We start from the raw sequence: 25,406 nt of genomic DNA on the forward strand, positions 1-25,406 counted from the left end.
TACCTCTGGAGTAGACTGTGTGCACCACAGTCTACTCCAGAGGTTGACAGTTTCACTTTTGCAAAAATCAGTGCAGTTGCACAAATGTTCATAATGGGCTAATTTCAGGAATTTTTTAAATTTTAAATTAAAGTTTTAAACTACCCAACATTTGAACCAATTTTGTAGCTGTATTCGTACTCTGAAACTTGGGTGCTCCTTGGTTTCTTGTTTCCCTGAATCACATGAAGCCAAACTGATGAAGATAAAATGTAGTCACTGCAAAAGTGGATATTTCTAACAGGCATAAGGAGGGGATCCGCACATCGCTCCCAGAGCACTTCTATGCGACCCCAGTGCACCCCGAAAATGATAGTCTGACTTCCCTGTAAAAGAAACGACAAAGAGCCATCCATGCCGACGACGACGACGATGAGGAGAGCTCTCCCCCGGCAAGGAGAGCTCGGCAAAAGAAGGCGGGGTAGAGAGCTTCTTCCGCTCTTCACCCCGCCTTCTTTTGCCGAGCTCTCCTCGCCGACGGAGAGTTCTCCTTGGCGGCGGCGGCGGCGGCATGGACGGCTCTTCCTCGTTTCTTTTACAGGGAAGTCAGACTATCGTTTTCGGGGTGCACTGGGGTCGCATAGAAGCGCTCTGGGAGCAACGTGCGGATCCCCCCAAGGTTAACTAGCAAAGCTATCATCTAAGCTCTTTTTAACTGGGAGATAAGGAACTGAACGGAGTTGGCTTAATCTGACTTTTTCTGATCACTGAATCAGAACTAAAACTAATAGCAACTTACTAGTAAGTTTTCCAAATTAACCTCCAGTTTTGTTAGTATGAATTTTTTTAAAAAAAACGCTATGATGGTGTGTGTGTTTTCAAAACTCTGTGGAACTAGGTATAAACATGCTATTCCTAATTTTGAATTGCTTCAGAATTCTTTAGATTTGCCACAATCACAAAACAAACAATGTAATGTCAAAGTAGAGAATCATTGTAATGTGTCAAGAATCATTTTAATGCAGTCAGGAATTCTAGAATGCAATCTATCTAGAATTAATGCAAATATCCGAGCAAAATATTCTCTACAATATAACTAAGCATTTTTCACTTTTCTAATAGTCACAAAGCAATTCATTTTCATCCTGGACACATTTCTTCAGACAAATTTAAATGTAACGTTTTTAAAATCAGGGTTGTTTTACCTATAGGATTGCAAAAGAGAAGTCTGTTTCAAGCTTTGTTTTAAAAAAAATCACCAATGATTACCATATAGTGAAGGAAAAGAAATACTGTGGGCAAATGTGGAAGAAAATATAGTAGGCATCTTCATCAGTATGGAGCTCATACTTCTGAAACATCAAACTAGGGACACTGCTGAAAAGACTTCAAATATCTCTCATTTTGGTCTCTGTGGCCAAGAGGTCTGCTCTACCTCAAGTAAGTTACCTGCGCCCTGTGACAAATATTTGCCCCAGAAGCCTTTGCATCTAGCAAAATCTCTGCACCACAGAGGTCCACAGGAATTTTTTCCAGAGGATGGAGGGGGGGAAGCCGCACAGCGCTAATGCAGAAGAATGTTATCTTCCAGAAGCAACATGAACTTTCTCTGTTGTGGCACCCTGGTGATGGAATGCCCTCCCCTTGGAGGCCCAGCTGGCACCGACACTGGCTTCATTTCAGCACCAAGTTAAAAGATGGCTCTTGGTAAAAGCCTTTGAGGGCTACATTTTCCATGGTCACACATAGTTTAAATTGTTTGTAATTGTTCTTATTGCTTTTTTAAAAAAATCTACTAGTTTTAATTTCTTAACAATTTAATTCTTTTTAGCTGTGTATATTATGTTTACATTGCTCTGATTTTATCTCTACTCCACCCTGAGATCCCAGTGATATAGGGCGGGATACAAATGCTTAAATAAATAAATAAATAAATAAATAAATAAATAAATAAATAAATAAAGTCCAACAAAACTTTATTTGGAGTAAGGGATAAAGACCCACACCTCAGAAAAAGAGGAGAAGAAAAAGAGGGAGGAGGGGGGAGACCCTAAATACACAAATACAGTACAGCTGCCTTAAGAATATCGTATGGTGTATTTTGTGGAATCACTACCCTTATTGACAATTTCACAGGATTTGACCTAGAATGATTTCCTTCATATTGGAAACATTGGTGAACACTCTCTAGAACAGACTTCCCCAACCTGGAGTCCTCCAGATGTTTTGGACTGCATCCCCAGCATTCCGGACCATTGGCCATGCTGGCACGGTCCAAAGCACCTGAACAGCAGCAGAGAGTAGCAGTGGAGTCTGTGGGGAGTATCTTTAGCAGTGGAAGCAGAAATTAAATTAGTATGCTTGATCAGGTTTTGGGGTTCTAAAGGCGCACATAGACTTATTCACTTTTCTTTGCACTTTTATATCAGGCACTTTTTACATCAGGTAACAATACAACTTTGGCATGGCTTGAATTTTGAACTACAGCAATATTCTTTTGGAATTTCATATTTTTCCTTGACCTGTACATTTTTTTGTTTGGTTGCACTTAAAAAAAAAATCATGATAGCATCAAAGAAATGTAAATCATTTCTGGTGAATCTGGTGCAGCAATAAGGCCTGGGCACCAGTCTGCCAAGACAAGTAGAACTAGCCAGAGCGCTTTGGCTAATGGGCGGTATAAAATGCAATAAATAAATATATAAATAGCCTCTGAGCAATATTGCATATCAGGTCTACCCCTCTGTTGTGTCTCAGTGGATAGGCCTGTTGGCCAGACAATGTCTTTCTAAGCATGGCTGAAACCCTCAGTTCTTCCCATGACTCCCTTCAGCCCTGTGACAGCCCTTTGGGGAAAAGGCCATTACAAGGTTGAAGGCCCTGGTTAACATTTGGGGGTTGGATTGGGTTGGGTTGGGAGTGACCTGCTCAGCTTGCAGCCCACTTCTAGGCTGTGCTCTACAGACAACACAGAATTGATTCCGGTACCTTCACAAGTGGTTTCTTTATTTATTTCTACAATACATCAGAAAACATTAACTTCTGTGAAGCTGCATGGCACACTGTCTCAGCTCCAAGTCCAACACTAAAGAGAGACAAGGAGAGAGGCTTCACTTGCAAGAGCTAAAAATGGAACTCTTAAAACTCTCTCTTCTCTCTCCCCCACTCTCTCTCTCTCTCACTCACACACACATACACCGTTCTAACCTGTAATAAATTGCACTCTGCCACAATCAATCTCACAGTCCCATCTGCATTTTGTTAAAACACCAACAATGTTGGACTACACTGTAAAATTGTCATACACTAACACACAAACCCTGCCATGAAATGTGAATAACAACACTGTATTTTGCAGGACTTGGCTAACTCAGACTTTCTCAGCCACAGGCCTGCCTCCTGCATTATGGTGGGACTATGTGGCTGCTCTATAGCTCTCAGAGAAGAGTATTGGAGAGGAATGCTACTGAGGTAGCTGCGGCTTGAGTGGAATGTGCAGTAACATGGGCTGGGATTCATGTCAATTTCAGGAGTTCTATGAACATCTGATTTATGCCATACTCTCTGGATGGTTGTGAGGGTTTAGGAGAAAAGGATGAGCACCTGAACTTTATGGAATAAGGTATTCACTTTCAGAAGGCAGAATTGGGATGACATATTGTGGGCCATTCTGAAATGTGCAGTGGTGGTTTCGGACTGAGTGCTCCAAGATGCTTAATCAGATCTGTGTCAGGTAGGTGTCCCTTTCAAAAGCCAGGTGGATAGGTGGAGCCACCTCAACTGGCCGTTGAGAGATAACATTTGGGACATCCAGGATTAGCCATGGTCCATTCTGTGCCCCGTGGAAGGCTAATAGGCCAAAAGGAAGAAGGCTCTGATGGCCACAGACACCACTTTATCAACTCTCTTTTAGGGCCACAACAGAGCATCTCTCACCTGGAACTCAGAGCAGAGCAACTACCCTGAGAACTTCTGAATTTTCGTAAGCCTGTTGGGGTGGGGAGTAAAATTTCTGAGTGACATGAATGGCTTTCTTGACTTGGAGAGGACCTGTACACCCTTGCTTTAACAAACTTGAAGAAGGAAAAGTAAGTTTCAGTCCTGGGCACAGCAAAGCTCTCCTCGAAGCTGATCGCTTCACCTCTGGAGTGGTTACTTGCAATCCTAGGACGTCAGAGCCTTGTAGAATAAAGGAAGAAAACCATTATTGAAAAGCCCAGTGTGGGGGATAGGGAGTCTTTTAGAGACTCTGGATGTTTAATTCTCCACCCTCCTTGGAGGAAAAAATGTAATTCTTCGGTCCAGAGGGGTCCCTATCACTTGACTGTGATCTATAAGGTTTTGTCTTAAGGATGTGCTTTCGGTCTGTTATAGAATGGCAAGAGTCTGGACAATCCATCACCAAGTCCTCCGAAGAGTGTGTGTGTTGAGGGGTGGGTGGGTATGAGAGGCTTCAGAGCTATTATACTTGACTTTCACTTAGGCTTTTGTTTGGGTGCAGGCGGGTGGGTCAGTGGGTGTGACTTCGATAAGGGCTTGATTCCCTCCCTTTCAGAAATGCTTCTCTCTATTTTGCTGTTTAAGAAGCTGATCAATGATCTCAGAGCTTACCATCAGCTAGATTTTGCCGTCTTTTAGTCCAGGGAGGGAGAGGGCAGATTGTATTTGCTTGGATTGAGGAGGCAGTGGCTGCTACATCCAATTCTGTGGGGTTTCAGGCAACATGATGATTATTTAACTATAACCGATTTAGAATTAAATTTTGAGTGGCCAGGAGCCCTTCAAAGTGAAGCAGTGGCCTCCAGTCACCTGCCATTCTTTTCTGAATGTCTGGAGACATTCTTAGGAAGCAAAGATGGCAGGCAGCTGGGGGCTTTGAAATGCTTCCAGCTGCTTCCTTGAAAAATGGAAGGGACAAATGACATTGCCACTGGCGGGTAGTGAGGGGAAGCTTGGAGGTAGCAGCAGGGCAACTAGGAACAGCTGGAGTTATCCAATTGAGTTGGAGGACATGGAGAGACTGGGCTGGCTACAAGGGGGTGAGAGGAGAAAGAGAGAGGCGACAACTGGGATGTTGAGGGCTGTGGAGAGGAACAGGAGGGATTAGGGAGGCCATCAGTGTGGGGTGGAGTATGAGCAAGCAAGAGGTGTGTGTTGGGAGGACTGGGGGGCTATTAAGAGCACTGTGGGTTCAAAGGAGTGAGTTTGCATCCTGAGGCTCAGACCTCCACCTTATATTCAAGTTCTTGAGCAAATTGTCTTTTAGCCTCACCATTTTGCCCTTTGATGCATGTGTTTTGTCACTGGCCATGTGCCCTCTAATGCTTTCTCAAAAGTTCAAATGTTGCCATAGGCCCCCAAAAGCTAGAGAATCCTGGTTGAAGGCCTCTGGAGCAAGGAACAGGCACACTGGTATGCAATACAGATACTCCATTAAGCTGAAAGTAGTGCTTGTCTTTGGCACAAACCCATGGTTTAATTTTTTTACACGTCCCAGTGGCATGCTCCCACTCTCCCCAACTCCCGGTACTTAAGTGTGTTAGCTAGGGCTGGCATGACAGAACTCAGAAATGGAGTCATGGCACTAAGTGCTTTGGGTTTCTGCCACTGCCAATTCTGAGGAGGCAGGACTCTGTCTTCAGCTGGAAGATAAACTGCAAGGTGGATATGGCCAGGCTTTGCAGTTTAACATAGCCACAATGGCTATGAGAATCAGGGTGTCCAGTGGAGTGGGTGTAAGATCAAGAGGGATCAGGCTGGCTGTTTGCTGGTCTTCCTGACTTGGAAGTGTTTAATACCCATTGTCCTTTATTTTGGAAGCTTTCCTGATGAAGCCATGACCCAGCCAGATGGGCTGAGAATGGAAAGAAAAGCAGAACAGAGGGTGTAGTTTTTTAAAAGTCAAGAGTGGAAGAAAAATAAACATGCAAGAGGTCTCTAGGTCTAGAAAGGAGAGTACCAGAATAAACTGGTAGTTTATTCTCATACTTTTATACTGCAGTTTTAACCTTTTATATCGTATATAGTTTTAATTTTTGTGAAATGCTCAGAGAGCTTCAGCTCTTAGGCGGTACAGAAATGTAATAAATAAAGTAGCCTCAGAGAAAAGCAATAAAATAGGTCTGTCCTAAGAGAAAGGTGAGGACAAGCTGATGGGAGGATCCTGAAATGACCAGTACTAAGGCAAACTATCCTGGTCACATGATTTCCTGCCTTTCCAAGGTGGTAGGGGGAATTAACCCATTGTGGATGCCTTTGCACACCGAACTGGGAATTGTTCACTTTTGAACTGGATACATCCAAGGTACTAGCCTACTCAGGCACTAGGGTTACCCGAGGTTCAAACTCACCCAGTCATGAACTCATTACATGGATTTTCAGTCTCACCCCCATCTGCAAACTGGGGATAACAGCAGCCTTGACAATATATGTGAAACACTTAGAAAATGAGAAATGAGCTATATGAATGCTAAATAGTGAGCATTATGTTGATACTTCACTAACTTTTCACACTTGCATGCACACGCCCATTCCTACATATTCCAAATTTCTTTACCTGCCTTGCTATGCATCAATATGAATACAAATTTCAATACCATGAAAATACCAGCTTCCCTAGTAAACAACTATCAACATTAACTCCTTTAAAAAATTGAACAAATTTCCTTCGCTCTAAAATACTTAATTTTATTAGTGATGGTACCAAAGATAACAAGTATACAATCTTTGCTCTATACTACTTACACATCATAAATATGAAAGCTGCTGTTCGGAGACACAATCTTTCACAGTCCTTCAAGAAGCATATGAGATTTGTCATTACTTTATCAGAATAAGCTGTTTGCTAGCCAACGGCTTGTGGCTTAAACATCACAAAAAAGTACTGTCCATACTTTACATGGTAAAGCATTCACTATAGTTTTCATGTACACAGAAGCCAAAAGGAGGGGGGGACCCTTTAGACTAAAACAAAGAACAAAAACAATGGGCTGTTAAAGCATTGCCACAATCAATGGGTTTCATCACCATAGTGTGATTTCATTTTTCCATTTACCATGAAATGTTTGTCTATTAACTGCAATTTTCGAGAACACAAATTGAAAGCCACTATGCTTAACTTGGCTTTTTCATAACTCTTTCCCGTGAGGTAAGGCAATTTGATTGTATTATGTTATACTCAAATAGTTCTTGATTTTAGAATACAATTACTTTCAGTCTTACAATGCTGAAATAAATTCAGAGAGGAGTTGCATTTGTCATGTACTGTTTTCTTAAAAACTACTTCCTAATACGTACATAGGAATTTGTGTGATTACTTCTTATCCAAGAAGAACTTGCAAGCTGTTCCTGTCATGTTACACAACCGGTGTTAGAAATAAACTCTTGAGGATGTACAAAGGAGAATAAATGTTTAAAGGGAACTTTTGATTTCATTGTTTCATATTCAGCTCAGTCCACAACCCAGTTAAAATCAACTTTTATTTAGAATACAGCCCAGCAGTTTAGACTAACTGAATTGTAGATTACGTTAAACTCACCTCATGCTCATCCTTGAACAGCGATTTTAGCTATGAGCTTTTTTTTTATTTAATGAGATCGTCAACCTGTTGTCAACCAATGACTGACAAGGCTGAGATCTTTCTCAAATGCTTGCCTATTAGTGTGATAGATCTAAATGATCAAGAATTCAACGAAGAGGGGATTTAAAAGCACACAGATTTTAGAAATCACTATTCTGTGTTTCAAAGAAGGCACTAAAGCATCAGCTTGTGCTCCCACATCCCAGTTCAAAAGCAAAACATTTATTCTTGCCACAGGTATCTGTCCTATTTACAGGTGACTGGGCACACTGCAATATAGTTCAAAACGAAGCCATTTGTTTGGAAATTACTACATAGATGTGCTTATAGTTGGAAGAATGGAAATCCAGTATAAACATGACGGTTCTCTCTAGAATCAGAACATTAGCATGCATTGATCAACTACTAGTAAGAGAAAGATTTCAGACTTATTTATAAGGAAATTACCTACAAATATAAAAAGAAAGTCACAAGCAACGAAGGAAAGAATCTTCACTTGCCTTTGTGGGCATAAACACAATAACTGTAAAACTGTGTTAGGTTAAAACTTTTCATCACTGTCATTTACAACAACAAGGGAAGCATGTTATTTCTGCACCATTTTCAAGCACATCATCAAAACATATCACATGGGGTTTAGTTTAAAAACCCATAAAGCAAAACATAAGATTCATCGGGCTGCCAATATCTTAACAACTTTCAATGCATGCCCAGCAGCTTGTCTGGGTAATACAGATTACATCCACTTATTTGTAACAGCTGTAGGCCAATCTTATTATCATCACAGAAAAACAGATTCCTCCAGATGAACAGATTTATGCTGTTGGCTTTTGTCACAGCGTATCCTATTGTTCAGTTCTGCTTCTTGCTTGTCTTCAAGATGACCAAACCACCACAAGAACCGGAAGAGCTCCTAGCACAATATGACATATCCGGTTGATTATTATTATCCTCTTTTGGTGGATTGTGGGGGACGGGAGGAAAAGCTTTATGTTTGGGTCAGAAGTCCATTCGGTACTCTATACATCTTCTGTTTTAACTGAGATGTTTTCTTCATTTGGTTGACAGTTCCCATTTTGCTGCAGTTTGACTTCTTCTACAAGAGCTGTATCTTCCTTCTCTGCTTTATCAATTTCAGAATTCAGATTTTCTTTACTCAAATCTTTATCCTGCACAAATTTTAAAAAGATGTAAAGAATTATGGCATAAAAAGAGTGCACTGCAAGGAAAGTATGCAAAGGCAAATAATATATGGACAAATCAGATTTATTAATATGTATGACACGATTTTGGATGTAGCAACTAATTATATGTCTAGAGTATAGATACTCATACAAAAAAGGACAAACAGATCTAAAGGTCTTCCCCAAACCAAAACTATGTAGGAAAAGAATGGAAATAACTTGCTAATTTTTGAATTTATAAGTTGTTTCAAAATTTGCCCTTTGAACATTATATTTTGTAAAAATGAAATCCCAAAAGTAAATCTACTGCTAGGGAATTTCATAAGACTATTTTTAGGTTGAAAAGGTCATCATTTAAAACAAATTAATTAATGTTCAAATGACCTAGTATTGCTGCAAGTTCTTCAAGATATTTATTTCCTTTATTCCTGTGGTCCACCACTAGCCCATTATCAGTTGACTACCTACAATAAATATTTAACTTAATCTACTATTAACTTCCCCAAAATCCCAACTGCCTGTACAAATGCAACTGTTTTACAAAAACATCATCCTGAAATTGAAAAGGCTGGGCTTCTCTCTTTGTTAGGAAAAGCAATTTACAGATGGGCCACCATCAGCGATGGGACACCACTCTTACAAAAAACTCAGTATTAAACTCACAGCTAAATATGTCCTCTCAAACTAAAATATTACAGCCTGGTTAAGAACTGCACAACTAATTCTGTGAGCTCAGTGGAGTTTTGTTTCACACCCACCCACCATATCAACAAACATCTTTTGAAACCAAATGCTTTCAAAAGTACTTTGTGATCTGGCACTGGGATTTACCAATCAAAAACAAAACCAGATTCCACTGGGCATGCTCAATGTTGTGTGTCAGTCAAAAAAATCAAAGCAAGAGAGAGAAGATTACCTACAGTAGATCAGGTGCTGTGATTCTATACAACAATGGGCCTTACCAAAGGAAGAGCATGCAATCTGTAGGAGCCCCTGTTTAATTTGAGCGTTACAGCTACTCTCAGAGCAATGGGCAGGCTCTGCTTCCCCAGTCATCTGCGGCACTTTTAAGATTTCTTGGAACACAGATCTCTCCTAAGAACTAGGCTTCAAGAGCCGACAACGCATGTAGGTAGTTGCCAACTGATGTGTGGTTCCAATACCATCCTAATGCTATCCAACTACGGAAATGGTGTGCACTTACTACCATGCATCAACTACATTGTAATTCACATTTTCTTCAGCCCCTTTTTCCTGCTTCTATCAATTAAGAGAAATGCTAAGCATTCGAAAGGTATTCTATGACATAAGAAGGATCCCACATATCTGCCCCCCCTAGGGACGTATGCCCACCCCCACTCCATGGCTCTTGCTTGCAGGCTCACAGTGGCTTACCTTGAAAGTTGTGGCTTTATCAGATTTTTCTTTAACATCTTTGTCTTTGCTACTCTTTTTCTTGGAGGTAGACCTATCCCTCTCTCTTCTATCATTACTCAAGTCTCTCTCCTTCTCCGTCTTTTTGTCTTTCTTATTTCTGTTTCAAAAGCAAGAATTACATAATTGTAGTTATAATATGTGGACTGTTCATGTACACACACACACATGCATTCATTGTATGCACACAGGGCCCCTTTCATATGAACTCTGAATATGCAGCTGTGAAAGGAAGGCAGAGAATCAGTGAATGTACTGCTAGTGGGAAGGATCATAGAATCATAGAATCATAGAATAGCAGAGTTGGAAGGGGCCTACAAGGCCATCGAGTCCAACCCCCTGCTCAATGCAGGAATCCACCCTAAAGCATCCCTGACAGATGGTTGTCCAGCTGCCTCTTGAATGCCTCTAGTGTGGGAGAGCCCACAACCTCCCTAGGTAGCTGATTCCATTGTCGCACTGCTCTAACAGTCAGGAAGTTTTTCCTGATGTCCAGCCGGAATCTGGCTTCCTTTAACTTGAGCCCGTTATTCCGTGTCCCCCAATGGGCAGAGTCCGTTCCCCTTGCTGAATGCATAAGGTGGAGAAGTGGACAACACTACGTTATTTAAGATACTCAGACGATGGCCAAAGTATTACTGTGTTTACATACATTAGCACAATATAAAAATGCTAATGATGCACGGTGGGATAAAAAAAGATGGTTCATGTCAGTCAAGTTTATTCTAGGTATATTCTCTGTATAACAAAGAGAAGTATAGGGTAATATAAATTAATAAGTTTCTCCTAGGAAAGAAGTATATGGTTCATAGATTAAGAACAGAAGCTTGAATCCCTCAGGTCTCTTAGATAAACTTAGAATCCACTCCAAACTGTTGATTGATGCAGCATGCTTCTAAACGTAAGCTCTTTTGAAAACAAAAATGAAAGGAGTAAGAGGGAAAGAAGTACAGGTGAGAAAAAGCCTAATGGAGCAATACTAACCAGAGGTTAGTCCCATTACATTCAATGGGGCTTACTCCCAGGTAAGTGTGTGTAGGATTTCAGCTTTAGTCCCCAGTTCAAATCTTGATCTACCTTAAATCTCAGTGATCCAGTTCGCATGACACAACATGGTTTGTCTAGGATTATTTAACCCATGACAAGTTGCAGTTCCTGCGGGTGCCGCTTTGCATATGCAACCCCCACTCGGAGGTTGTTGTGTCATGTGAACCTGGTGAGTGTGGGTTATGCAAGGGTTAAACGATCGTATAACTCACGATCTGCTCTATGCAGGGTTTGCATATACAAAATGGCATTTATTAAAAATTATTTTATTTATTAAAACATTTATATCCCGCCCTGTATCACAAGGATCTCGGGGTGGCATACAGATAAAACCATACAACAATATAAAACAATAAATATACACATCTAAAAAAAAAAATTAAACCATGAATAAGCTAAAACCAGTACAGAATTTAAAATCAGTAAAACCAATTAAAACAATTAAACTATGTACAGGCTTGGTGAATTTAGCCATCAAAGGATTTGTTAAAAAGCCAAGACTTAACTTGGCGCCGAAATGAAACCAGTGCTGGCACCAGTTAGGCCTCCAAGGGGAGGGCATTCCACAGCTGGGGTGCCACAACAGAGAAAGCCCTCTTGGGCAGGCATATATAGGGAGAGGTGCTCCCTCAAGTATTGAGGTCCCAAGCTGTTTAGGGCTTTAAATGCCATTACCAACACCTTGAATTCCGACTGGAAGTGAATAGACAGCCAGTGCAATTCCTTTAAGACTGGTGTTATATGGTCTCTGTGAGATATACTGGTCAGCAGTCTAGCTGCTGCATTTTGCACTAGCAGCAACTTCCAAGTCGTCTTCAAGGGAAGCCCCATGTAGAGTGCATTGCAGTAATCTAATCTGGAAGTTAACAGTGCGTGTACTACTGTGGCTATGTTATACCTGTCCTGGAAAGGCCGTAGTTGGCAGATCAGCAGAAGCTGACCCCAAGTACACCGAGACATGGAGTCCACCTGGGCCTCCAGTGACAAGGATGCATCTAGCAATACTCCCAAGCCATACACCAGCTCCTTCAGAGGGAGTGCAACCCCATTCAGAACAGATTCCTTATCCAATTCCCAGACTCGGGAACCACCAATCCACAGCCTTGACATGGGTTAAATAACCTATTGTGGGCTGTCTTGTCATGTGAACTGGCCCAGTTCAGGGCTTTAAGCAACCAAGTCCATTTCAATCTCCATCTCCTAAATACAATATTGAGATAATCCTGAGTTAGATCCTGGCTTTCTCCTCTGGAAATGGGAGGATTCTTTCTGTTCTCAGAAGGAACTAAGATCCAGCAGAAGCTTCCAGCTGGAGGAGGAAGGCAGCAAATTCTGGAAATTCCCCACTGCAGTCCCCAGTACCACCTTCCCCACTGTTTCAGAGGTTGCCTCAACCCTCCGGAGCAGCTTTTCTAAGGGCACAGGAGGTTGCAGGAGGTAGGAGGCATTGGCAAAAATAGTCACCCTACCCAGTTCCTCTCAAATGAGCAGAACTCCACCAAACAACACAATAAGCAAGGGAGACTGGAGCAGGCAGAGACCATCAGAGCCTGCTTCAGTTGGACCTCACCCCCGCCCCCCACAGGGCTAACTGTCATCTTGACCCTGTGGGGAAGAAGGAGTTGTTGATCTGCCCCTCCATTGGGAGATGAGAGGACAGAGCAGGGCCTTCCCACCAGCCTGAACAGTCTCCTTAATTTCTTTTTATTTTCTCCCTCTTCCCTCCCCATCCCCTTTTCCTTGTGTGTCATGTCTTTTTTAGAATGTAAGCCTGAGGGCAGGGACTGTCTTCTTTACTGATCAATTGTAAGCCACGCCGAGAGCCTTTTTGGCTGAAGTGCGGGATAAAAATATTCTAAATAAATAATAAAACACTTAAAACCAATAAAATCAAAAGGGGGACAGATAAAAAATCACCACAAAAGAGCACAATAAAAATGAAAAGGCCTCAAAAATAAAAGCTACCAGAAAGCGAAGTTTCTCATTAGATTTTTATCCGTGAGTCAACCTTTAGTGTGTGTTTTTGCCTACCATTTCTGCTCATACTGGTCAAATGGCTGTTTGTATGAGGAGTACATTGGGAGAGAACCTGTATATTTTAAGGGCCTTTATATGATAAATGTACTTACTTCCTTGGTGACGGAGACCGGGAAGATTTCCTTTTGGTGATTTTAGATGGTCTGGGTGACTTTGAGGGACTTCGGCTCTTCCTCTTCCGTCTATCTCTGTAGGAGACACACATTACAGATTAGCCAAATCCAAAATGTTGCTGTGAGGAATTCCCCTGGTCACCGTTTCAGTCAGTCAGGCCAGACATGTCCCCCCGCATCCATCCTCCATTCCATTTCCCCTTCTCCCGACCATTCCCCCACAAATGATCCAGAATTCCATGTCCCTGAAGCATGCTCAGTCCTCGCTGGGCTGTTCTGCCTCCCACTACCCCATTAGAGCTTTTTCCAAAGAATTTTAAAAAAAGTTCCCTCAAGAATGTAGATAGTGGCATTTTGATACATAAGTGCTTATCCTTGAACATAGGAAATTTAGGGAATGATAGGCAAAAGAGAAGACCTATGATTAGGCTTTGATAAGAATTGTCTAACCCAAGACATACCCTACAATGATCTGGCAATATGCACAATCTTTTATTCCCCTATTATTCTGATATTATTCTGATATTTTATATTTCTTTATGTTTTACGCAATAGGCTTGGTGGCTAGTCAATAAAAATAATCATTCATTCATACTGCATTAGACTTGTTGTCTAAGAACTGTGGCTTGGAATAAAATTTTGGGAGCGTGCCATCATCGAAAGAAGAACGAACGTTATTTCTATGACTTCTTGTTGTATGTTTTGGCTGCAGAACTGAAGTGCAATCTTACACATGTCTACTTAGACATAGTCCATTGAACTCAATGTGGTTTTACGCCTAGGAAAGTTTGTATAGGATTGCAGCCTTAAGTGCTACGACTCCATTTTATCAGCCATTGCCACAAAGAGGAAGCCACTATTCTGACGCTATGGGTCTGTTCCCCTGTCATGGCAGCCCACAGTGGCTTAATTTACCGGCAGAAAGTTGCCCAGCTTGCTCTGGCTTGTTGTGTCGTGGAAACCCAGGCAGCAAGGGTGGCCAGATTTGCACAACACAGCAACCTCCTGCTCAGGGGTGCATATTCAAAATGTTGCCTGCACATACACATAGGAACAAAAAAACATTTATCTTAAAATTGTTCCCCAGGCATGTTCCCCAACATTATTTGCAATATCTTGTAGATCGACCCCACCCCTACTCAGATTTTGCCATTTATCTGAATCTCTTGTATTTCTTTGAGGAGTTGTAGTACATTCTCCATATGATGCCCATTATTAAAGGTGAAGGAATTAACTGTTTCTCTTTTCTTTGAATTTCTAGTACGTTCCCCTTTTCATTTTCCTTAAAACTATCTTTAAATGTTTCGTAATTGTGTTACTGACTTTCAAAACCCTTCTGCCTAACACTAAAAGACATTCAAAAGTACCAAAAAGATTCTAAAGGTCAACACAGCAGAATATGTAGCATGTATTACAGGAAAAAGGTGCTGTTTTCCTTGTATAGCTAAATCTGCCGATATTAAGGGCTAATTCAAATGTAATGGAAGCAATTGCCTTTGAAATGTGTGGATTCTGCACTAGGCCACTCCTATATGGAGGCAATGCAGGTGAACCAGTATTTCCATGTGGACTGCTATGTCTCCTGTAATTTCTCTTGTGAGTTTTGTAGGTGCTCCAAAATAACTCTGGGGACTGCTGTGATGTGTGTGAGCCAGTCCTTGGACTGTTCACTGCTAACCCCCGTTTACACAAATGATACCTTTACAAAAGAAGGCTAGTGCAGCAATCATGTGTGAAATGGCCCAAGACTCTGCCATTCCCAATGGGCCTTCCCCAAACTTTGTGAAGTTGGCAAGTGCAGCAGATTTCAATCCATCTTTCTCTAATCATCTAAATTTTGTACTCTTTATTTTTTATTACTTATTATCTGATAGCAAACAATCCTTATTAAGGTTTTAGTAACCATTAGCTATTTGTCTCCATGCAATACTAATGAGATGGTAGTTTGTACATTGCTTTGACTATGTTTTAAAATGACAAAAACAAAAAGAAGCAGCACATCTAGGAAACATGACAAAATTAGAAAGAACAACAAACCTGCTGGAACTACGCGATCTTCTTGAGGAGCTGTAGCTTCTGGGGGGCGTCCTGGATCTCTTCTCCTTTTTCTTCTTTTCATCTCTCTCTTTCTCCCTCTCTCGTTCCCTCTCCTTATCCTTGTCTTTTACCTTCTCTCCTTCCTTGTCTTTGTCTCTTTCTTTTTCACTCTTTTTCTCCCCCTCTTTCTCTTTGTCTTTCTCCTTGTCCTCCTCTTTTGCTTTCACCTGTTCTTTGTCATCCTTCTCCTTGCCTCCCTCCTTCTCCTTTTCCTTCTCCCTCTCTTTGACCTTTTCCCCTTCTTTGTCCAGATCCTCTCCCTTGTCTTTTTCTATGTCTGGCACTTTCTCCTTCTCTCTGTCCTTCTCCTTCTCTCTGTCTTTTTCCTTCTCTCTGTCTTTCTCCTTCTCTCTGTCCCTCTCTCTATCCTTATCCTTGTCTTTCACTCGATCCTTGTCTCGATCCTTGGTCCTCTCCTTGTCTCTCTCTCTCTCCCTGCCCCTCTCCTTGTCTCTGCCCCTGTCTCTGTCCTTGTCCAGATCCTTCTCTTTTTCTTTCTCTCTGTCTTTCTCTCTAACCTTCTCTTTTTCTCTGACCCTCTCTTTGCTTTCCTTCCTCTTCTCCCTGTGAAAATAAAACATTTATTAATTTAACTCATTCAGAATTCATTACACTATAACCGAGCACCAAAGTCAAGTAAGTAGTTCAGAGGGGTTTGCAGCAGCAATTTGGGGTGGAAATATACAAAACAGCATCTAGGAGAGAGGTAGGAAGCCTAGTAAAGCACATAATGATTAAGCTAACTGTCCACACATAATGATTATAGCCATTTGTTAAAATAAAGGAGAGAAAAATATATCAGGATTTTAACCCAACCACAATTCTAAAGTGAGGTGGTAGCCCCAATATTCAGGATTTTGTCTGAAGTCTCTCAATATGTGACTATGAGCCTGTTCAGATAACATGCTAAACCATGGTTAGTCGATTAACCCTTTTGCAGAAAACAGTTAGTGAGCGTGTTTAAATTGTGGTTATGTAGCCACCATGGTTAGGAATGGTTCACACGACACACTAAGCCATAATGTTTAGCTCAAAATGCTTAACCACTGTGACTTAGTGTGTCTTCTGAACAGGGTCTGTGGCTGTAAAAAAGCAATAGTTTAACCACAGGAATCTCACCGAGAAGGAGACCGGCTTCTCGATCTCTTCCGTTCTTTAGATTTCGAGCGCTTTTTGAGTGGACTTCTGGACCTGAGCCTGTCCTTCTGACTAGAGCGTGATCTGTCACGGGATCTACTCCTGTAGCATGTAATAATAGAAGATAAATGCTATATACTATATTGGTTCACCAAGTCTAATTATAAATCATCTGATAAATTCTAATCTGTGGTCCAAACTACTTTACAGTTTTTCGTTAAAGTAGCACACATGAATTATTTAGAGCATATATAAGAATAGGAAATATAATTCAAAAGCAGGTTCCAAGCTAAAGTCACCAACGCTGATAAAATCTTAGCTCATTCAGTTCTAAAAGGAAGCCTTTCAAAATCACACCAATAGCAAAATGACATGTACAGGGACTGCTTATAGTAGCATTATTTATAGTACTAATGCATGATGCACAAATTCCAGGAGGGAGACCCCTTCTTTCCCTACCCACATGCCCCACTTTTTTGAGGGGGGAAGGTTCTTGTGAGGTTTGTTTCCATGCATACAAACATTTAGATGGTGTGTCTGCAATACATATATTTCATCATGTACATGATGGAGAGCGGACCTGCCCACTCCATCCTGGAAATGAGTCTCATCCAGATGGGTAAGCATGTGAAATAACTCTGGGGACTGCTGTGATGTGTGTGAGCCAGTCCTTGGACTGTTCACTGCTAACCCCAGTTTACACAAATGATACCTTTACAAAAGAAGGCTAGTGCAGCAATCATGTGTGAAATGGCCCAAGACTCTGCCAATGCAATGGGCCTTCCCCAAACTTTGTGAAGTTGGCAAGTGCAGCAGATTTCAATCCATCTTTCTCTAATCATCTAAATTTTGCACTCTTCATTTTTTTATCATTTATTATCTGATATCAAACAATCCTTATTAAGGTTTTAGTAACCATTAGCTATTTGTCTCCATGCAATACTAATGAGATGGTAGTTTGTACACTGCTTTGACTATGCTTTAAAACATAGTGAATGGCCCATAGTGAATGAAGGCCATGATAAGAAATACATTCCCTTTTTCTTTAGTAAGCTCCCTGAACTTCCTAATAAATATCATCTGCAAACTTCGCAGTGCATCACAACAGGGCTTAAGTCAAGCTGGTATTTTTCATATGCAAAAAACAAACAAAAACACCCCACTTGCTGAGGCTACAAAATCACTTTGTGCCTCAACCAAAAATCTTCTGCAAAAGAAGAAACTATATTTGAACTATATTTGTGCAAAACAATTTCAACGTGAAAGTTCAAATTCTTCCTTAGCGTTCTTCTTTACTACTATAGACATTTATCAAAACAGGATTTGGTGTGAACACTGCAGATTTGTAATGGGGCCAATATCATATTGCCAGTTCCCACAAACAAAATTTGTATTTCTGGCTAGAGGCTACACTGTCACAGGCTATATTGGATGGCGTTAAAAGGGGATTGAATAAATTCCTGGAGGAGAATGCTATCAATGGCTACTAGTTCTGATGGCTATGAGCAACCTCCAGTATTTGAGGAAGTAAGCCTATGTACACCAGTTGCTGGGGAACATGGGTGGGAGTCTGCTGTTGCACCCGTGTCCTCCTTGTGGGTCCCTGGCCAATGGCGGGATGGCCACTGTGTGAACAGAGTGCTGGACTCTTGGTGTGATCTAGCATTGCTTTTCTTACGTTCTTACACAATGCAGCCATTCCGCTGAGTAACACAGCCGTACCACTGTCACCTACTTTGTCAGATATAGTGCTCAGAATGCTGACCTGGCACTTATTAGAGTTTCCTCACATTGTGTAATTTAATTTTTTTAAATTGTATTGGCCACAGGAATAAGGATATAAAATACAGGTAAAAAACACGTACCAGTCCTGGCACTGCAAATGGGAAACAAGCGATTGGGATTGCACACTCAAGACAACAGACCCATTTTAAATTATGAGTATTCCCATTCCTTATTAGGATCTTTATTAGGATCAACTTTCCACTGAATAGTTTGATAGTCACCTCAGAGGATTTGAAATTTTGGGACAGGGAGTGGGGGTTAAAGAAGAGGCCCGTACAACTAAGAGGCAACAAAAACAAAACAATGTAAAAGGTAAGCAAGGACTGATGTGATGAAATGAATGTCCACCAAATGTAAAAATAGCAACAGTGTGACTTGAGAATTAGCATTAAACAGTGACCACATTCCTGCTTTATCATAAACAAGCTGTGTATAGTGCATGCAGCCCGTTCGCTCCCACTTTGCTTAGAGTGTTGTCCAAACTGGGGTTTCTGGCTTGTTGCTTTCCAACATTTGTGTTCCCTGCTCTCAAGGGAAGGAAAGAAAAGGTAGCTTCTGACATGCAAGTTGGGCTTTTGCAAGAGGTGGCAGCGGCAGCAGCAACGCACTATTGCTGCTTCTACAAAATCTTAGCTGAATCAAGAAACCACCTCTCCTCCCCCAGCCCCTCTCTATCAAGAAAAGAAGGGATCATTTCTCTCTTCCCACTGGAATTTTGCAGCAAGCACCAGCGATTGTCAAAACTCTTTGCAACAACCTAGCTGGTGGGACAGAAGCCACCTTTCCTTTTTTGGAAGAAGCGGCAAGGCATGGCTGGCACTTCCTGCAAAAGCACAACTCCTGGGAGTGAAAACACTGCTCCTTTCTGTCCTGTTCTCAATGAAGATAAAAGAGAGGTGGCTTTTAATCCTGCAAGTTGGGCGTCTGCAGGAAATGCCAGCAGCACCTAGCTGCGATTTCCTGTATAACCTAAACAAGAAGGGAAACAGACTGTGGGGTTTCTCTTTCCCCTGTTGAGCTTTTTGAGAAAGCAGCAGTGAGGCGCTGTTAATGCTTTTTACAAGAGCCCAACTTCCAGGAAAAAACACCTTCTCCTTTCTCCACAGAGGACAGGGGAGAAAAAGAGAGGTAGCTGTCCAAAAGCAAGAGTTTTTGGTGGAAACTGGAGAAGAGCACTTGCTGTTGGCGAAGGAAGTGGATTTATGGAGCCAAAATTCAGCTGCATTTGTTTTTTTGACATGGTTTCCCCATGGCTGACATCTACCCTTGAGAAATAAATTCTCCAAGCTCAAAAGTAAACATTTTCTTCATTTCACTTGTCTACCAATAGAATCTAAATGCCATTAGCCAATCATCCCCGAGAAACCTGCTTTTTAACAGAAGGGGGAGATCAACTACTGCTTTCTAATATTTTACACATGAGAATATTACCTGCGTTTTGAGTGTGATCTTTTCCTTCGAGATTTTGAACTAGATCTGGATTCTGAACGTGAATGGGAGCGCGATCGACCAGCTTTTCTTTCACTGCTCTTTCCAGACTCTGAGAGAAAAAACGACTTTGCAGTGTAAGCTCAGAATATTTAAAGATCCCAGCTAACAATCTGGCACAAGTGGAATGTACCACATATATTGCAAGGGGCCTACTCTCTGCACATCTTCCTTCTTTGCAAAAATCCTTCAGAAACATCCAAGAAAGTCATTGCATATATTCGTTGAGTGCAGCCATCCTGCAGCAGTACACATAAACCAGATAATTATAAACAGCTAGCTAAATAAGGAATGGGATTTATGTTGCTGCCACAATGCACAAGATTAAAACATGTTTGGTAAAACTGACTTCAGAGAAAAAACACAAGTTCTGAGATAGCAATTTGAAGAGCTATGCAGAAATGCACACAGCACTGCATTTTATTGTCAAAGCACTATTAAGTAGTTGATGCTTACAACTCTAAAAAGTTAGGGAATGGGTTTGATCTATAAGGGAACCGACAATTCCAGAAACATGGCCAGGAGAAAAGATCTCTCCACCCACCCCCACCGCAAAATGCATTTTACAAACAGTTTCAGTAATGTATTTATATCTAATTACTACATGAAGTAGTAATTAGATATAAATCTCAGACTGATTTATTCTTTGGCTTCTTCAGTTCTTTCTGAAGTTACTCAAATGATGGCTAAGTTTAAGGTCACTGATTTTCACATGTATTTGTAAAATTCAGATTGTTTAGATAAACTCTAGAGAGATCAAGAAAGAGCACCAACTGCATTTTTGCCTTACATTTCTGAATTTGGAAATTGTTCTTTGTGTTAAAAATTATCACACACTTTTTACAAAAAGGAAAAAAATCAAAATGCAGAAGTGCCAGTTTCTCTGTTGGGTAGCTAAAAATCTGCATACAGTTTACGACTATTTGTTGTTCTTTAATTAGTTTTAAAAATTACAATAAAAATCAGTCAGCTAAGTATTCAGCAGTTTTCATTAGATGTAATGTTCTGCTCTTATCTGTGTGTCCTCTTCTGAAATTGACTAAATAATTAACATCACAGATTTTCATGAACATACTAGCAGCCTCTGTAAAGGGAAGGGATGGAGGCCTAGAGGTCTGTTTTAGATGTAATGCACCAAGTCTGGAAAACTGTGGTTTGCAATCCTGGTTTCTGAGCATTCCCTATAATCTCAGACAGCAACCCACAGTTTGAAGTACAGGGTACATTACATCAGAAGCAGACCTCTGGCTCAGTTCCACCTGTTGCCAGAAACTGCTACAGTGAACATTCTGGGATATCAGTCACCAGTTTCACAGGAAGGCTCACCAATATAAGATGATTATATGGCTTTTTCATGAGTTCACATATTACAGGAAAAGGGTTTAACAAACCAGGAAGTCGCCTCTGAAACCTGGTGCAAAAGAGGGGGAGGGGAAAAGCACTGGAGCCTTTTGCTTGTTCCCAACTCCAACAAACCATGGTTTGTTGGGCCAGGAATGTTACATCTGAATACAAGTGTACGAGCCTGGGGAGTGGGATGGGGGCCGAGATGCAAGTCGAGAAAGAAAGAAAACATTGTAGGCAGTGAGCTGAAAGAAAAATGGTCTGGAGGAAGGAAGAGACAGAAGCCTGAGGCGGTGGAAGAAGTGGCCAACAGGACAAAGGGACTAAAGAAAAGATACCATAAACATCTATTTAATGGCAATTAAAATACTATATTCAGCACTTTGACAATAGAAAGCAGTGCTAACAGATGCTTGAACAGCACCATCTTGACTGCAAAAACTACTCAGAGACTAAACTAATTAGATGCCATCAAAACTGATGCGTCATAGAAGCATTTAGTCCACCGACTGTTGTTCAGGATAGCCTTTCCCTATTTCTAAAAAAAGAAAGAAAAGCTCTTCTAAATACACACCAGGATCCACACCAGTAGAGAAATGTCTTTCTTGCAATGCAAGTAATATCCTACCTGGCTCAATAGCAGCAGATATAAAAGACTGGGCTTCCCGTACTCTCTTCATTACTTCTTCTAATTCCTTAGCCGCGGCTTGCGGGGTCATTTCAGGAGGCTTCACTATTGCATTGTTGGAGTGATTTATTCTAAATTAAACAAGCAGATTGAAATTCAGTGTATGGATCAGTGCACATACGTACACACTAAAGATAAACATTTCATACTCAAAGTATTTTATCTATTCCTTTTAGTGCACCATCAAGCAAAGAACTGGGGGCCAGCACAAGGATTCATACTGTTAGTCCACAGCTGTCCTGAACCATACCACAAAATACTGCAGCTACGATTTAAGGACGACTGAAAATCTATCTCATTTTCTTCATTATTCAATTGGGGGAAGTGGGGAGAACGTTCTTCTGCATTCCACTTCCATTTGCCTCTATCACCCCCCTTTCCTAAGAGGTCTTTTGTATTTTTTGGACTATACACCTGCATGCAAGGTTTGTTCTTTTTAGCTTATCTATTATATAGCACCTGGCTCCATTTTGCATCAAGAGGATATTTTATCTAATTTTGCAAACTTCACCTTTCCTTTTTTAACATGGAAAAGTTCTGAAAAGGGAATGCAAGTGTCTAGGTTTGCTCACAGAACTGCCAGAATTAGGACATAATTTCTATAAAATGCTTTAATAAACTGAGATTTATACTTGGAATGAAGGATGGCATACTGCTATTGCCTTGTATCATCAATAGAAATAGCAAACAAGACATTACGATTAGTTTCTTCTTCTCCATTTAAAACACAATATTACTCTCTAATATATACTTGATTTTAGCTTTGGCCCAATGATGATTGGCTTTGGTTTTCTGGAAAATTTTGAACTAGAAAATGTTCCCATGCAAATTATGTTAATTTGCAAAGAGTTATTTGCATAGAAACATTTTCCAATGCAAATTAGGTAAATTTTCAGTTTGCATCAGAAAATCTTTCAATGAGGGCAACTTGTGGTCCTCCAGATGTTTTGGCCAACAGCTCCCATCATCTCTCACAATTGGCTAGGCTGGCCAGAGCTGATTGGAACATTGGAGGACCAAAAGTTGCCCATGACTTCCCTAGAGAGATCTAATTTATTTTACTTGCATTTAGTAAATAAACCTTTAAAAAGTATCCCATCTTAATTTTTTGTCCCAATAACCACAAGTATTTGACATGAAATATTTGAGAGGGAAATTAAAGCACACTTCATGTGATTTAAATGTTATATTACATATACATATTTATTGGAATGCATATAAAAAATTAAAAACAATAGCATGTACTTCCCTTACATTAAACTTAAGGGGGGAAAACAAAGGTACTGGAAACAGTTGACACACTGTCTGGGTTCGCACAATCACAGAGGGGGAAATAAACCATGGTAGCTTATTTCCCCTTGTGCATGTGTTTACAGTATTTGCATAATTACCCAGCATGGCTTGCCATGTCATGCAAACCCAGCGGCCCAATCTATGGGCTGTTGTAAGGTTCTGGATGGCTTGTTAACCACATCAACAAGTGACTAGGGCTGTGCAAGCCTCAGATTCGGAAATCCAAATCACGGAGGCCATTTTATGGTGGATCCGCCATTTTCTTGCACAGCCCTAGGCCCCCCACCCCCCATACAGGCTACAACTCCCAGCAGGCAGTGCTTGGGAGGGCTGTACTTACCAGGGCCCAGGAACAGAGGGAGTACATGAATTAGCTGCCGCCATCGCCGGCTTCCCAGGGTGATCGCCAGCTCCTCCACGTGATTGCCGGTTTCCCAGGGTGATCGGGAGAAGCAGGTGGGCAGGGCACCTGCAGAAGTCATGGGGACCCCTCCAGGGTCAATGGAGTCTTTCGGATTGAGGCGGCAGCAGCCGATCACCCTGGGAAGCCAGCAATCGCGTGGAGGAGCCAGTCATGGCGGCAGCTAATTATGTATTCCCTCTGCTCCTGGGCCCTGGTAAGTACATGCCCTGTGCAAGAAAATGGCAGATCCGTCAAAAATGACCTCCATGATTCGTATTTCCAAATCCGAGGCTTGCACAGTCCTACCAGTGACCAGGTTTACTCAACATAGCAAACTGTGCTGCCAAGGGTGATTGCACTGCTGAGGATGTATGCCCCAACAGACATTGTGAGGAAATAAGCCATGGAGGCTAATTTCACCATCTGTGGTTGTGCAAACAGGCTCACTGACTTTACCAAACAAAAAAAATGGTGCATGATAAGCTCACAATCACTCATCTATTTCAACAGAGTTCAACTCTCTTTGGCTAAGGTTTGGGGCACCTACACTGTCACTACTTATTAGCTCCAGTTCACTCTGAGATGACATTTATATATTCTCTCACATACTTGCTAGAGATATTCACCGGAAAAGCATTAATTACAACTTTGAAACTGCCAGGCTTGCCTAATATTGTATTTGCAATTAGCATCCATTCATTTCTACTTATGAAATGGAAATGTAACCATGGACTGGTAAATTTTCCACACCCCGTCACTGCTTTGGCCTATGGCTTTTAGCAACTGCTCTCCTCCCTTCACTCATAAAAAACAAAAAACAAAAAAAAACAAAGAGTGTAAGCTTGCAGGCAGGTATTCTACAATTTCTAGAGCTTGAGGGGTTTTCTAAATATTATTATGAGAACTTAAAAAGTGGCTTGTTGGCTCCATTTTTATCTGATTTCACAAAACGTCCTTTGGATCAGGACAGGAGCCTATCACTATAACACAGGAGCAAGGTTGGGGAGTATTAAAAAAAAGCACAGGCTTACAAAGAAGCAACAATTAAAGAGAAGAATAAGTGGGATGGCTTACATGCTGCACCTCATTCATCTTAACAACTATACAAGGAAAGGGATTTTGTCCCATTTTACAGAGGCTAAAAAACAGTAGAAGTTGTGTTGTACTAGATCAGGCAATTTGGTACCTGAAATTGCCTGTTTTCTTCTTCCCTCCCCGTTCCTTTTCCTCAGGACTGACCTACAATTACACAAAAAAAAAATTCTCTCTATTTATTTTGATTTGACAGTATTTGCAGTTTCTTACTTCAGTGGCCTGTCTCCAAACACAACACCATTAAAGGCAAGGGCTCTAGGTACAGAATTTTGGTCAGCAAATTCCACAAAAGCAAAGCGTGTTGGTTGCGTCTCATCACCCGCCATCCGCACAAACTTGACTTCCCCAACTTGTTTAAAAAATTCAAGCAGTTGATCAGCTGTAGTAGTCTAAAATAAAGAGAAACACACACAGAGCAGGTAAATAGACACCCTTAAAACCCTGTCCTCTGGCTAGGTTTGTTGGTTACACTCTGGGTGGTCCTGCGCTCTCCTGATTTCCAGAATATACGCACACTGCAGTGTTACTTTCCGTCACAACAGTGGATGCGCAAACAAAACTTGCCTCTCCATCCTTGACACTGGAGTCACCCATGTTAAGAACAAGGGACAGGTTACCTGCAGTCCAGGGATTCTTAAACAATGGGGTAGACTCCTTGGGTCATTTGGTATGGCTGGAATGAAGTTCCTCCACCAATCAAGC

The 25,406-nt window shown here is 41.2% G+C and overlaps 1 protein-coding gene across 3 annotated transcripts in view; it reads right to left on the reverse strand.

Annotated features, from left to right (window-relative positions):
- Window positions 1-6,650: 6,650 nt before the first annotated feature.
- Window positions 6,651-25,406, reverse strand: part of SREK1 (splicing regulatory glutamic acid and lysine rich protein 1) — a 34,829-nt gene continuing 16,073 nt past the window's right edge. For 2 of the 3 annotated variants that reach the window (XM_063127998.1, XM_063128000.1), the window contains exons 5-12: window positions 24,915-25,093; window positions 21,854-21,984; window positions 19,825-19,933; window positions 16,591-16,710; window positions 15,412-16,035; window positions 13,354-13,449; window positions 10,139-10,277; window positions 6,651-8,728 (exon numbers count right to left, since the gene is read on the reverse strand). In XM_063127998.1, coding sequence (XP_062984068.1) covers window positions 8,579-8,728; window positions 10,139-10,277; window positions 13,354-13,449; window positions 15,412-16,035; window positions 16,591-16,710; window positions 19,825-19,933; window positions 21,854-21,984; window positions 24,915-25,093 — 1,548 coding nt within the window. In that variant the 3' untranslated portion in view covers window positions 6,651-8,578. Of the gene's footprint in view, window positions 8,729-10,138; window positions 10,278-13,353; window positions 13,450-15,411; window positions 16,036-16,590; window positions 16,711-19,824; window positions 19,934-21,853; window positions 21,985-24,795; window positions 24,849-24,914; window positions 25,094-25,406 lie in introns of all 3 variants that reach the window. The other variant, XM_063127999.1, reaches the window with a different exon arrangement.

Source organism: Elgaria multicarinata, chromosome 6, assembly GCF_023053635.1.
Source record: "Elgaria multicarinata webbii isolate HBS135686 ecotype San Diego chromosome 6, rElgMul1.1.pri, whole genome shotgun sequence".
Taxonomy (NCBI): Eukaryota; Metazoa; Chordata; class Lepidosauria; order Squamata; family Anguidae; genus Elgaria; species Elgaria multicarinata.